Consider the following 13526-nt stretch of genomic DNA (forward strand, 5'->3'; position numbering starts at 1 on the left):
GAGGCTATGTGTAACAGCTCTTACTACACGCCTGGCGCATGGCAAATACACACCAAGTATTTGCTATTACCATCATTAATAACCACAAACTATGATGGATTAGTTGAACAATCTTTAGAAGTTTACATAATTACTTCTCCTAATATTTTTGGTACTATCTGGAGCCCTTCCCAGTGGAGAACCTCCTTTGCCATGGCTGCAGATGGTCTACGTCCCAGGACGAGTGTGGCCAACCGAGTGTGACCTCACTAGAATGCAGGTACCATCTTCTCTCACTTCACAGTTTTATCCAATCAGTGCAAACTCACAGCAGCTCTTTACCGAGTGGGACCTCACTAGAATGCAGGTACCATCTTCTCTCACTTCACAGTTTTATCCAATCAGTGCAAACTCACAGCAGCTCTTTCGGCAGCCAACTGCTGTTTTAGCTAACAGGTGTAGATCTTTGTCACCTGCATCGTTACTAAAGGCTCTGCTTTAACATCTGGAACACACTAAGCACCACGTTCAAAGCTGCCCCTGTAGACAGCTCCTCTGCATTTCCCGAGGAGGACCATACCTCAAGACTGCTCAGCACCCAGTGGTTGCTCAATTTGTTAGACCAAAATGCCACCAATTTCCCAGAAGTTTACTAGCGTCCACACTTACTCAACCATGTACCCTGCAAAGGAAGACTGAGGGACAATTAGAAGGCCTTCCAGGAGGCAGTAATGAGGAAATGTCCTTGATGCCAGTAAGATACGCATGGGGTCCCAACAGGACAAGGCCCTTCAGAAATGTGACAGTTGTACGTATTTGCCCAGGATGAGAAAAGGATCTGGCTCAACAAGACCAGCTTTTATGGTCCTTAAGTTACAGGGACAACCTGAGCACCAATTTAGGCCTTGGATACAAGCGAGTACGCCGACCAGTCCCAACCTTCCCTGGGGTTGGAGGCTTGCTCTCCACTGGCAGGCAGAGCCTGTGCCTGCAGACATGGCAGCTGTGCTTCTGGAGCAGTTTCCCATTCCAAAACTTGACCATCCTGCACCTGACCTGTGATGCACCTGATGTTTAGCATCAAGATCTCCTTTAGGGAGGGGATCACTGGGTTCCCAAGAACTCAAACTAAAAACACATCTCAGGAGGAATCCATTTCTGGGGTTGCTTGTCAGGCTGTTTCCTCTGTGGGGTGGAAGGTTAATTCTGCAGCTTTCATTTGAGCCTGGGACCTAGCTGGCCATCAGTGAGGTGCTTGGTCCTAAAGCTGGAGGAAGGCACCAGGGACAAAGATTAAGAACCAAGGATGCCAATAAAAAGGAACAAAGTACTGATAACAAGCTACAACATGGATGAACCCCAAAACACTCAGCTAAATCAAAGACACCAGTCGTGAACGACACACATTTTATGATTCCATTTTATATAAAATGCCAGAAGAGGGAAATAGATATGGAGAGAAAGTAGATAGGCATTTGCCTAAAGCTTAGGGGGATGGGGAGGTGCGGGACTAAGAGGCTAACAGCAAAGGGGTGTGGGCTATCTTCTTGGGGTAGTAAAAATGTTTAAACATTGATTGTGGTGCTGAGGCACGTCTCTGAAGAGACTCAAGGTCACTGAGCTGTCTACTTTAAATGAGAGAATTGTATAGCATGTAAATTCTACCTCAATAAAGCTGCTTGAAGAGGAATCAAGTAAGTATTTAATATTTACTGTGGGAAAGTTGTTTCATCTTGGTTTCTAAGGTTTATGGTTATGTCCAACTTGCAAACAGTTTAAGGAAGGAGCAGAATTAGCTTGCTCAAGCTCTGCCTACATCTCTCCGCAGAACTCCTGAGGCATGCTGCCAGAATTTTACAACTGAGACCAAAATAGAAGTAAGACTTTATCATTCCATGCTGCACCATCAAATTCAAATTTCCTATAACCAAGCAAACTAGGAGACAGGACTTAGGCATCAAGGGTCCTGCACTGTCATTACAGCAAGCCACGCTGCAGCCGCGGGGACCGCTGCTACCAGGGCCTGTTCCTGGCCCAGCCCGAGCGAAGTTCCACACCCCTCCTGGGGCCCAGTGCACGTCCTCACAAGCCCCACCCAGCATGGAGTGCTGGTTTTCCCCTGGATGAACATCAGGGTTTTAATTTCATGCTACTTAAGCAAACAACCGGGAATTTCTGAGAGCTGCTCAGTGCCAGCAACATGTTTGGTCGTTTCTGAGGAGCGGAGAGGTTAGGATTTAATAAACGGTTGAACATGAGAACCAACTTCAGCTCATGTGCAGGCTCTGTATTCAGATGGAAGCAAAGAATGGACAAAACCATACCACGTCCAGTCAGGGGGGAACAGGAGAGAATAAAAGAGGCTGTACCTGTACGCACAGGGAAGTTAGGCAAGGCAGAGGCAAACATGGAAGATTCTGAAACACGGAGAGAATATGATTAACCCTAAGATGAAGAGAGAGGGAGACCAGCTATAAGAACCTAGTGTTTGAGCACCTGATACTTCTCCTTTAAGAAAATCCAACAAATACTTTTCCCAACTTTTAATTCCTTAACCATTTTACTTTATAAAATACAACATCTACTATAAAATACAACACCTACTTCTTAAATGAAGCATGGACATTATATATTTTTTAAAGTCACAGACGGCAGAGAAAGCAGTAATTTCACTGCCCCCTTGAACATGACACCAAAACACAGAGCTGGTGTCAGTTACTGGGCTGATCTTATTCTGGTTGTTTCCTGTAAGTGGAATCTCACCCAACGGAGGGAAGGTTGGAACAGGAGGAATGAACGACGGTCCCAAGACAGTTAACTAGCACTTGCCCAGATTTTTATTCCTAATCATCTACCAGCTGCAACAAACATCAAGTAGGAAGAGAAAAAACTTACTCATTTTGGTGGCCTAGATATTTAGGATTTTATTTTCACCTTTAAGTAAATAACATCTTTCTATTTGAAGCACAGGGAGCTAGTTTATTAACATACTTAACGGATGAGAACGTAGCGTGTCCACCCGTCTGCAACCCCGGAGGCTTGGGCAAGGTGCTGAGCGGAGGACACAGCCCCAGATCTGTCCAATGGGAGTCATTCCTGCCGGGCCTATGGGGACTCAAGGGGGCCCACCCCAAGGACTTAGCGACAATGACCTTACACTGAAGGAGCTCCAACAATTAGGCCTAAGTTAGTAATTATGTGCCGATTTGAAAAAGGGCTACTTTCATTATCCTATTAGGTACAGATATCCTGCTGTTTTATGTTTTGATCCAATTCAGACTTGAAAAGTAAAACCTTATTTCTTCCTGAAGGATCAACTTACTCTGTTTCTGGCTTCAGGAACATGGTGATCAAGAGCTCACCACCAATTTCCTTCTGAGATCTTGGTGATCCCCGTCACAGGAGATGGCGGGACAGGGGAGCCGCCCACTCGAGCCGGGGCTGCACTGCAGAGGGAGGTACACACGAAATACGGATCCTCATGGGAAGGAAACATTCTGAAGGATCAGAATATATTTGAAACTCATGCCACATAAGATAGGTGTCATTTTTACTTTATTTAAGGAAAAAAGGGGGAGGAGGAGGGACAACAGTAATTTTCATAATACACAGAAGACAAATTAGCACTGAAAAAAAGAAGGCTGTGTACTTGCCACCAGTCTGCTTTGCAGCTCTATGATTAGTAAATTTAATGCAGTTTGTCGTTTTTATTACTGTTTAGCAAATTTATAATTGGCAAAATTAGGGATTATGAATCACCATAAGTGGACTACAACTAAGACAAAAACCTAAAAAACCCATAAAAAAATCACTTAAAAATAAACCATAAATATGTGATGCACATTAGTGTAACAAAACCATTTTTGTAAACATTTTCTCCAACATAACATGTGCATGAGAAAAAAGTAAAAACACTGCACTCAATACAGAGTTACTCTGACTTAAATACAGAAAGGTATTACTTATTAAAGCTTTGACTAAACCTAGAGACACATCTGTGTTTTGAAGAGCACTGCTATACTAGTTTCCAATGTTCCATATTTAATGGTATCATCGTAATACTGTTTTCCTCTGTAATTCTGCCATCTTGGCACTTCTGTGAAGTCACTACCCTGTTAAAAGAATCATCCCTTCTGTGGAAGAATGAAATCTCAACAAGTCACAATCTTGTACAAAGAAACCTAATTGGGCGCCTGCTTCAAGCTGCAGCACACAGTCTGGCTAACAAGGGTGAGGCGAGGAAGGAAGGACACCACAGCCAGGGACAGCACACGCCAGGAGCCTGCGCCAGGACAAACGGTGCTCCGACCTCAGTACATGATGCCCAGCAATGGACTCGATTCCGTTCAACTCAAACACCCAGAGATACCAGGTGGGGCCTGGTACTGTGCACGTGGGACAGGACCATTCTGACCTGAGCACAGACTCCATCACTTCATAAGGGAAAGCCAGTCTTTGTCAAGTTCTAAATACTCAGTAACTTCAATGACATACCACTTGCATTATTTGTGAAACACATCTTGACTTAGAGACACTGAGCTTCAAGTCTGTGGATAATTAAGATCATGATACCTCGTTCTTTTTTATTTTTTCCACTCTGGTATCAGAAGTTCAGTATTTTTCCAAAGAAACCTGCCCAACTTTTACCTCTCTCTAAAGCCGTGGAGGGGCTACAATCGATCAAGCCATCCAATTCTTTCTCCTCTTGGCATGCACACGTGTTCACTGGCACATGCCATCTCACTTGCAAAGCCAAACATGTTAGGAAATCGCCAGCAGAAATCTGATTTTTGATTGAAGTCCTACGGTGATGGAATCTGGCCTATCTCAGAAGTCCCTTCTCCAAAGGTGGCATTAACTCTTCAATCTTCTTTATGTTAACTACAAATTTGTAGGAAAAATCTAGTTCTTTCTGCTTTGGACATGAGCACTACTCTAAAGTCACACACATGGGAAAACCATTTCCACGGCCTTGTCCTTCCAAAAGAGAGGAAAGCTTTCTCAGCTTATCTTGTCTTTGTGGGTATGCACAACCAGCTGTCATTTATGCATTTCTGAGGGTATGTATTTTTCACTAGATTTTTGTAATTCAAAAGAGAGCCTTTGGCAAAAATGCTGAACCAGGAGGAAGAGAATGACAGCATTTAAAACGGATGCTAAGAGGGATGACAATGCTGGGCAAAGCCTTGGCAAATAGGTGCAAATTACTACATTTTTGGGCGGAAAATTCCCCACTTTCATGTTATAAAAGAAAATTAACTACAAAGGAGGATTAAACCTATGAAACACCAAGCTTCTGTCTGGTGAACAAAGTTTAAAGTAGCCATCACACAACATTCCCAACTCAGAACTCAACAAGAGGAAAGCAAGACAGGAGAACCAGGACACTGGGCATTGCTCCTGTACCAAGAGATTAACGTCCTCAGAGGAATTGAGTGACCATGAAGCCATGAAACAAATTATTACCCAAGACATTTATTACAAATGTCATGAACATATTCATAAAGTAAAACTGGTTTAAAAAACAGAGAGAGAACAAGAGAGCAAGTGAGCAAACAAGAAAAGCCAGGGCTTTGATATTATACCTAAAACACAGGAAGATGCTGTCTTATGAATAAGCAGTATTAACTACATTCTTAAAATAGTTTTAGTGCATTGCATTTTTAAAAAAGGGAAATATCCCCACCCCCAAGAAAAGGTTCCTGCAACACTGAACAGTTTGTGTGACTATTCTAATATGACCACCTGTCTGCTACCAAACCCCCAACGGAGAACAATGAGGCCCCTTGTGTTGTAGGCTACGCTGCCCATCAGCCACTAATGGTGAATATGGTGAAAACAAAGCATTCTGCTCTCTCAACTTAGAAAGCAGGCTGCATTAATCAGCATGATAAAGCCATATGGCTATTTCTTGTCTTCAGGGACAATTTCTCTTGTGCCTACTGAGACCTGTGACAAAAGAACAGTTACACTTCAATCTGATAGTTTTGGTATTAAGATTAAATTAAACATTAATGTCTTTCTCCAAAAACATATAAACTAAACCACCTCTTAATGCATTAAAAACAATGAGGTAGGCAAAAAAATAAATGTGGTTGAAAAAAAATTTTTTTCCTCTGTTAAGTGCAGACTATGGTGAAACTGGTGTCGCACTTCCAGGTTTAAACAAAAATTAAACCTTTAACTGAGGCAGTGCTAATACTGTCACACAACAAAGTTCTGGCCATTAGACAAATGCACACATTTTCTTTTTCCTTTTTTTTTTTAAGAACCCTCTGCACATGATTTAGGCAAAACCTGGTACACAGAAAAATGACTGAGTTCTTGACCAAGCCAAAAAAAAAAAAAACTCCAAAGAAACAAAATGGGGCGCCCTTAACCCACCCCACCCCACCTCCCAAGCCCCACCCACAAAAAAGTTCTCCTAGTGACTGTGTCTTTCACATTTTATAAATAGTAACTTCTTAAACCTGCACCTTCTTCTTTGTCCACATATTGTCACATTACAAAAAAGAAATGTCAATTAAATACATTGTTAATGTTACTATATTAAATCTGCTCTCTGCTTCAGCACACTGCTTGTTAGACCACCACTTCACACCTCCTTGTGCCCACTTCCAACACCAGCGGCATGGTCATAGTCTCCGCCTTCAGACACCCATGTGACAGAGTCGTTCAGAGACAAGGAATTCTGGAGCTGAAGGAAAGGTGTTTGCTTTCTGGTCTGATGCTCAATCTCAAACACTGATAGCACCTGAGGGTAGAATCTGAACAGCACCAGCTGCATTGCAGCCTTGATTTATTTTTGAGTAAGGAAAAGAAGAGAATGGGGATAAACTGGTAAGAAAGAAGCAGGAAGGAAAGGAGAAAAAGAACCCCACACGTGGTGTCTGCATCCACAGCTGTCCTGGACTGCACCGGTGCAGCTCCGAGCTCCAGTTGCAAGGAATTCCAAGTTCTCAGGATCTTGAAGACTCTGGGGGCCGGCAATCCTCATCACACTGCTTCTACCAGCTCAGAAGAGAAGTCCTGCCTAACGTCATGAAATAAACCTGACTGCTGCCACCAGACCGAACAGAGGCGAAGAATACCTACAAAGGCAAAAGAGAGAGGGAGCGGTCAGGAAACACAGCACAGCCAGCGGAGCAACGCTTCCTGCGGGTCCTGGGCGGGCAGCCCAGAGCCCCCAACAACCTGGACGCCTCCAAATGCAGGACGCTTAAAAGCCCAAAGGCCCTTTTCAAAAGAAAATCTGGGATGATGTCATTTTATCATTTACAAGGAGTGATCACCTGTAGCCAATTTTTATTATAAATGAGAAGGCTAAGTAGGTGAGTAACTCCTTGTACACACTGCCATATTGTGAGAACGCAAAGAAAAAAAGTGACGTTTCTGAAACTGGGTTATTTCTTTTTATCTCACTGCTAATACCTGCTACACAATAAATGTGTTTGGAAAACTCAATGAGGAACGGGGAGGACCTCAGCAACCCAATTTTCCTCTTAAAAAATTAAGCTAAATATATCATTTATTTGATATGACTTTATAGCCAAAGTAACATAAGTTACTTTTGTACCTGCTGTTAATAAACCTTAAGGGATATGAGATCATGGATGATAAAAATATTTAAATGCCTAAAGTTCAAAGAATATTACAGTTATGGCTACAATACATACTTAGGAAAAGATAAGCCAAAAGGCTGGCAAAATCCTGGATTAGCTCTAAGGTTGTATGGGTTTTCAAGGTAAAAGATTTGGGAGATACTATGTAGCAAAAAAAAAAAAGTCAACTCTAACAGTAAATGAGCTATAGGATTGCAGAAGAAAGTGGGTCAGTGGTGACCCGGCTTTTGTGTTGAGTACGTAGGTGGGCAGGCAAGAGGACCAGCTGCAAGAAAAGATGCAAAGCTTTTCTTTGTCACGATGAATTTTTAAATTTAATCTGAGAAGTCGACCTGCAGGCAGGTTACTAGGATGTTTAACATATTTTATCATGAAGCAAGAGGTGGAAATATTCTTAAGAGGCAAGTTTCTAAGGTTGTAGTGGGCTGCGTCAGGTAGTTAGACATGTTTTTATCCAAGTGGACAGAAGAGAGAGAAAAAGCTGGGCTTCGCAATGATCTGTTCCACCCCTGACGTCCTTTTCAAAGCAGGCCGGGATGGACAACACCCCTGGTCATCGATCTGCTCTGTCCAAGGCCAGTTTTGGGGAGGGACTCCTGGGGAGCGAGTAGGCCCTGGAGAACACAAGGACGTGGCCAGATTGAAAAACAAAGGCTTCAACTGGGGCTTTGCTGCCCTGAGGTCTCAGCTGCAGGAGGTGCTCAAGCTTCTGCATAAAATGATTTATACTGTTAGGCATTTCTGACCTGCAACTATGAAGTTATTTCACTACTCAAAAGGCAGACTAACAAGTGGTATGTTTCTGATACCCATCAGGGCAAAGGAAACTTACTGCACTCAAACTTGCAGGGGTGCTTCCTTCTAATCACAAGAGATCCCATCTATCTAAATTGGCAGTTTTAACCCTCCCTAGCCCTAAATCAAACATAGCCTAGACAGGTCACCAAATGGGGTTAAAAAAGAAAAACCCAAGATAGGACGATTTCTGTAGAGATAAGTATCTCCACCCCCTCACAGCAAAATCAAAATAAAACATACCTCAACCCTCATTAAACAGGCCTAAAAAGAAGTTCCTTGATGAATTTACTTTGGAATCTATCAAAATCCCAAAGAAAAGTTTCACTAAACTCCATGGAAAATAAACCATTGTTCAAAGATGATAGCACGTAAAAAGAATCTATAAGGAACCATTACCTTGTCATTGCGTTCACACAAGAATTTTAGTCTTTGAGCCCTTTTGTGCATAAACACACCATCCAAGTGACCAGTTTCCACAGATCGGATCTCTATGGCCTTTTCTCCCCAGCCCATCGTCTGATTGGATCGAATATATGCTTTTAGAGAGGGGAAAAACACATAGTGTTAGATACGGAAACTGCTATGAAAAGATGCTGCTTATGTGCCCCCCCCGCCCCCCGCCAAACATCTAACATTTAAGGATTTTTGTTTTGAACTTCACCTTTGCAACCTTTTGCTCTATCCTGGGAAGTGGCAGTTTGTGTCAACGGGTGACTCTATTAACTCCCAAGGTACATCACGCTTATCTTGAGCAACGAACCACTGAATCTACAGTTAAGAGCTCTGATTTTCATCACACCAGTCACGAAGGAAGGTAGGAACAAGTAAAGAAAGTGGACGAGACAGTGACCTAACAGCAATAAAATCAGAATAGGCTGGGGATACCAACATAAAGCCACGGACGCTTCAGATGCCAGCCTTCATTGCTGACGCACGCCTCAAGATTAAGAGGCTGTTTCCAGCTGTGGCTCTGCCACTCACAAGAGCAAATCACTTACCTTTCTCTGCGTCCCTTGACTTTCCACAAGTGAGTTAACAACACCACCTGTCCTATTTTCCCTGGACGTCTTAAGGATTAAATGAAGGATTGTGAACGACAGGGTTTTAAGAGATATTAAATAAATACTTGGATTTTGTTGTGAAATAGACTATGGTCAGTCCCATAGTCTACAATCTAACTTTTCACAATCTAGTGCCAACCACTCTGGTAAATCGCCAAAAGGTCTGAAGAGCACAGAAAATTAGTGTGATGAATATATGCCGTTTCAGAGGCGGCTCCACTCTTCTAAGTGCTCCCTCTTCCTGTGAGTGGTGCGTACCTACAGATGTTGGCATCTCTCCCCACTGCAGAACCACATCCTTGGTGATTCTTCCATAGGTGTTCACATAAACCCCTTCATCTTCATAGCACACCAAGAGCTCCATTCCATCTGTGTTGGGGAGGATGATGATTGCATGGGGTTTGATGCTACATTGGATCTAGAGAAGAGGAACAAAGTGCAGGGAAGCATGTTTGTGGCTATTGCTATCCCCACAAAAGTGCTCAATCAGACTGTCTTGGTGAAAGCTCTGGTTCATATTCCTGGTGACATATACAGCAATTCGACAACATTTTGGAAAATACATGAGCTATACATTCCAAAGTCTACCTTGTAAGGTCACAAACTCCACTAGTTCACATTTTGTGAGGCCCTTGGAACATAATTGAATTGTGGGCTCCAAGTAAGAAATTATGTTCCTTAAACCACTCCCAACCCAGGGATGTTCTGATCTGCCAGCAATTGCCCCAAATCCATCCCGTGTTAGTCAAAGCCAGGGCTAAGAGGTTCTCAGGAAGGCTTCACAGAGCCAGGAGAGTGGATTTCCACTTGTTTCAGAGCATGGAACTATTGAAAATGACACATCATTTAAATACTCACCCCCACACCATGGGGAAGTAAGAAATCCCTGCTTGTGTTAGTTCACTAAGCAGAGTAAAGAAAAAAGTCAAAACAAAATGAAGCCAGTCAACCAACCATAGAGTGTGGGTTCTTTCTTACGTGTGTTGGTAGATAAATGTCATAGACTGATCCTGAATCCACATCAACAGCATGGAATCCAGCACAGGATCCATAGATCACTTTCAATCTCTGGCCTTCCTCAACAGTGAGATCCACCAGTAACGGCTTATGTACCAATTCTCCAAATGACTACAAAGAAGTAACCAAGAGAGAAGCAGTAAGATGAAGTAGAACTTATTTCTAATACTAGATCAAACTAGAGAAGCCAGACCCTAGGTACTCAGTTATTCAATTACTAAGCCTCCCTGGCAACAACTATAAGCAAAAATACCCTATAAAACAAGTCTGTAATACAGTAAGATTTGTCTCTTAACCAGTATCTGGAAGACTATCCTTCCAGAAGCATGTCCCAAACTCCCCCTACCTAGCCCAGGAATTCTGCTCTGTCACTTACAGTTCTGTTGTCTTGGTGAGAAAAACATCTAACGTGAAATAATGAGGACTTTCTGTAGCATTGAGTCAACTATTCAAATGCAGATGACGGAAAGAGAGCCTCGAGGAGCTGTAGGAGTCACATACTGAGAACTGGATCAGTATGATCAGCAGTCACTACTCGAGCTGTATAGACTGGTACTTTAATTTTCTGACTAGAATGATATGGTGACGAAAGGCTGTAACGTATTGTAAGAGCCTGGATGGCCTATTAGCATACTGGAGGGCCTCAGTTCTTCACTAATATCAACACCTACAGCTCACAAGACAGATTGAAATAAGATATTTATAAAAGCAAACAGAACAGTACCTGGTACATAAAGGATATTAAGACCAGAACTCAGAGGATAATTGTAATTTTACAACCAATTATTTTTAGTCAATAATATGTGGGCTTATTTTTTAAGCAAATATTGTAACCCCATCTATCCTGTTTTACTGGGGAACCGGCAATAAGCAATCTAAATATGTCAATTTTCCAACTAATTGAAGTTTACCCTTATAAAATAGATCAAAACTATTTTAAAAAATTAGTAAATAGAATCATTTCGGATGAAAAATTCTTAATTTCTTGCCCTGCACTAAAACATCCCCAGGGGCTATGCTTAAGGTTTTGTGTCTAATATTAGAAGTGATGTTAAGTTATTTATAATACCTAATGTCATGGTAATATCACTTTTAATTAAAAATTTAATTATAAATTTAATTATAAATTTGTATCTAGTGTGAACTCTAGAATTATAAAAAGAAAAATAACTTCTAATATTTTTCTAAAACAATAATGGTATATTATACACACTGTTAACTTACTTTTTTTTTTTTTTAAAGATTTTATTTTTTTCCTTTTTCTCCCCAGTGCCCCCTGGTACATAGTTGCATATCTTCATTGTGGGTCCTTCTAGCTGTGGCATGTGGGACGCTGCCTCAGCGTGGTCTGATGAGCAGTGCCATGTCCGCGCCCAGGATTCAAACCAACGAAACACTGGGCCGCCTGCAGCGGAGCGCACGAACTTAACCACTCGGCCACGGGGCCAGCCCCTGTTAACTTACTTTTTTAATGTGTAATACACATTCCTTGTGTCATGAAGAATTTCTGTAGTTTAGTTTTTAATTAGTACTCTATTGAACAGATATACCATAAAGCTGCCTATTACTGGATAATTTCTGGTTATCAAAAATATCCCTAAATCTTTACACACATCTGTGATTTTAAGTAGAAGGTCAAGGTCTGCTTTTTAAGTGGAGGCAGTGTTATTTTGTCTTTTCCTCTGTTACCACATTGCCACATCCATCAAAGCGCCTGCCCAACATTCAGCTCTCTCGTTCCTATGCTGGGAGAGTGCAGAAAGCAGACAGCTTAGGCTTATTACATTAGAAATGGCCTCTCTTACGATAAGGCTCTACACTATGTTAGTACATAGCTTGTAAAGGATCAGGTGTAACTGTGCAGAGTTTTTAACCTTCTTCGCTGGCTCTTGGTCACAGCATGCGCAGCTGATGCTACTTTTAAGTGCACTTGATACTGTTACCTTAAAGGCCATAAATTTATGATATGGCTTGGGTGCCCACGCATAGACTTCCACAGAACTCTTCAAAGCAATTACCAGAAATTTGATTCTTTCATATTTTACTGAAAAAACAAACATAAAACAAGAGAAGCACAGGTCAGTACCAACATGGAACTCTATGTTCTTCTACGGGTCTTCTGCAAACTTAATAAATACGCCTTCTATTATTTCACCCAAACCAACAGGAGAAAAATGTTGAGAGAGATCATGCCTCACAGTTTCCTTTTCCAATTCTCTCATGTATAATCCAGGCTGTCCCCATCTTTCTTGATGTTCCGTTGGACTCAACTCCAATACGCTGGTTCCCATCAATGAGTACTTTCACCAATGTTCCTAACCTTCTCAGCTTGCAAGTATTTAATAATCAAGACCGTGCCAGTGACACCACCCTAAAGTCTCAAGGGCACAGTACTATAGTACTTCAGAAGGACGTGATTCATCAGCCAATAGGCTCAAGTCACAGCAAGAGGTCCAATCTCCCACGTGGCTTTTCTTGAGTCCTGCACAGGGCTACAGACTGAGGAACACAGAAGGCTATACCACAATACTCACTGACTGAGTGTGACCTCTATCTGTTTCTGTGGACAAGACCAAGCCCAACTTCAAACCACTTCCTGATCTAGAGGTAGTGACTGTGAGAACTCCACCTGAAGTTCTGTATGAAAAGAGCAGTAGCAAAGGAAATCTCTCTTCAACTATATATACATTTTAAAAGATGTCCCCTTACACAGCTGTTTTGACTGTCTTATAGCCAGGCCACTCTGCTTGAAAACATGCTCTGTGGGACCCTGACCACACAGGACTTACTGGTCTGGTGCAAACCCACTGGTTTCTTTCTAAGCTATCTAATAGCACACTACTACTTGATTCTTCCTTTGTACACGAGAGATGGCTTGTTAACTTGATAATTCTCGTTAAATTCCATATATTGTCACTCTTCAAATAAACCATTGACATTAAGATTAAGACACAAAGGATTATAAGAGGTTGTCCAAACAAGGACTGTTTAATAGAATTTTCTGTGATAATGGAAAGGTTTTATATCTGTGCTGCTAATATGATGACCA

At 41.9% G+C, this 13526-nt stretch overlaps 1 protein-coding gene across 50 annotated transcripts in view; it reads right to left on the reverse strand.

Moving 5' to 3' along the window:
- Positions 1-5438: 5438 nt before the first annotated feature.
- MAP4K4 (mitogen-activated protein kinase kinase kinase kinase 4) overlaps positions 5439-13526 on the reverse strand; it is a 185696-nt gene continuing 177608 nt past the window's right edge. For 27 of the 50 annotated variants that reach the window (XM_070511599.1, XM_044773049.2, XM_070511598.1 and 24 more), the window contains 5 exons: positions 12421-12521; positions 10439-10588; positions 9719-9878; positions 8796-8935; positions 5439-7070 (listed from right to left, as the gene is read on the reverse strand). In XM_070511599.1, coding sequence (XP_070367700.1) covers positions 6987-7070; positions 8796-8935; positions 9719-9878; positions 10439-10588; positions 12421-12521 — 635 coding nt within the window. In that variant the 3' untranslated portion in view covers positions 5439-6986. Of the gene's footprint in view, positions 7071-8795; positions 8936-9718; positions 9879-10414; positions 10589-12420; positions 12522-13526 lie in introns of all 50 variants that reach the window. The other 23 variants (XM_044773001.2, XM_070511601.1, XM_070511586.1 and 20 more) reach the window with 1 other exon arrangement.

This window comes from Equus asinus, chromosome 6, assembly GCF_041296235.1.
Source record: "Equus asinus isolate D_3611 breed Donkey chromosome 6, EquAss-T2T_v2, whole genome shotgun sequence".
Lineage (NCBI taxonomy): Eukaryota > Metazoa > Chordata > Mammalia > Perissodactyla > Equidae > Equus > Equus asinus.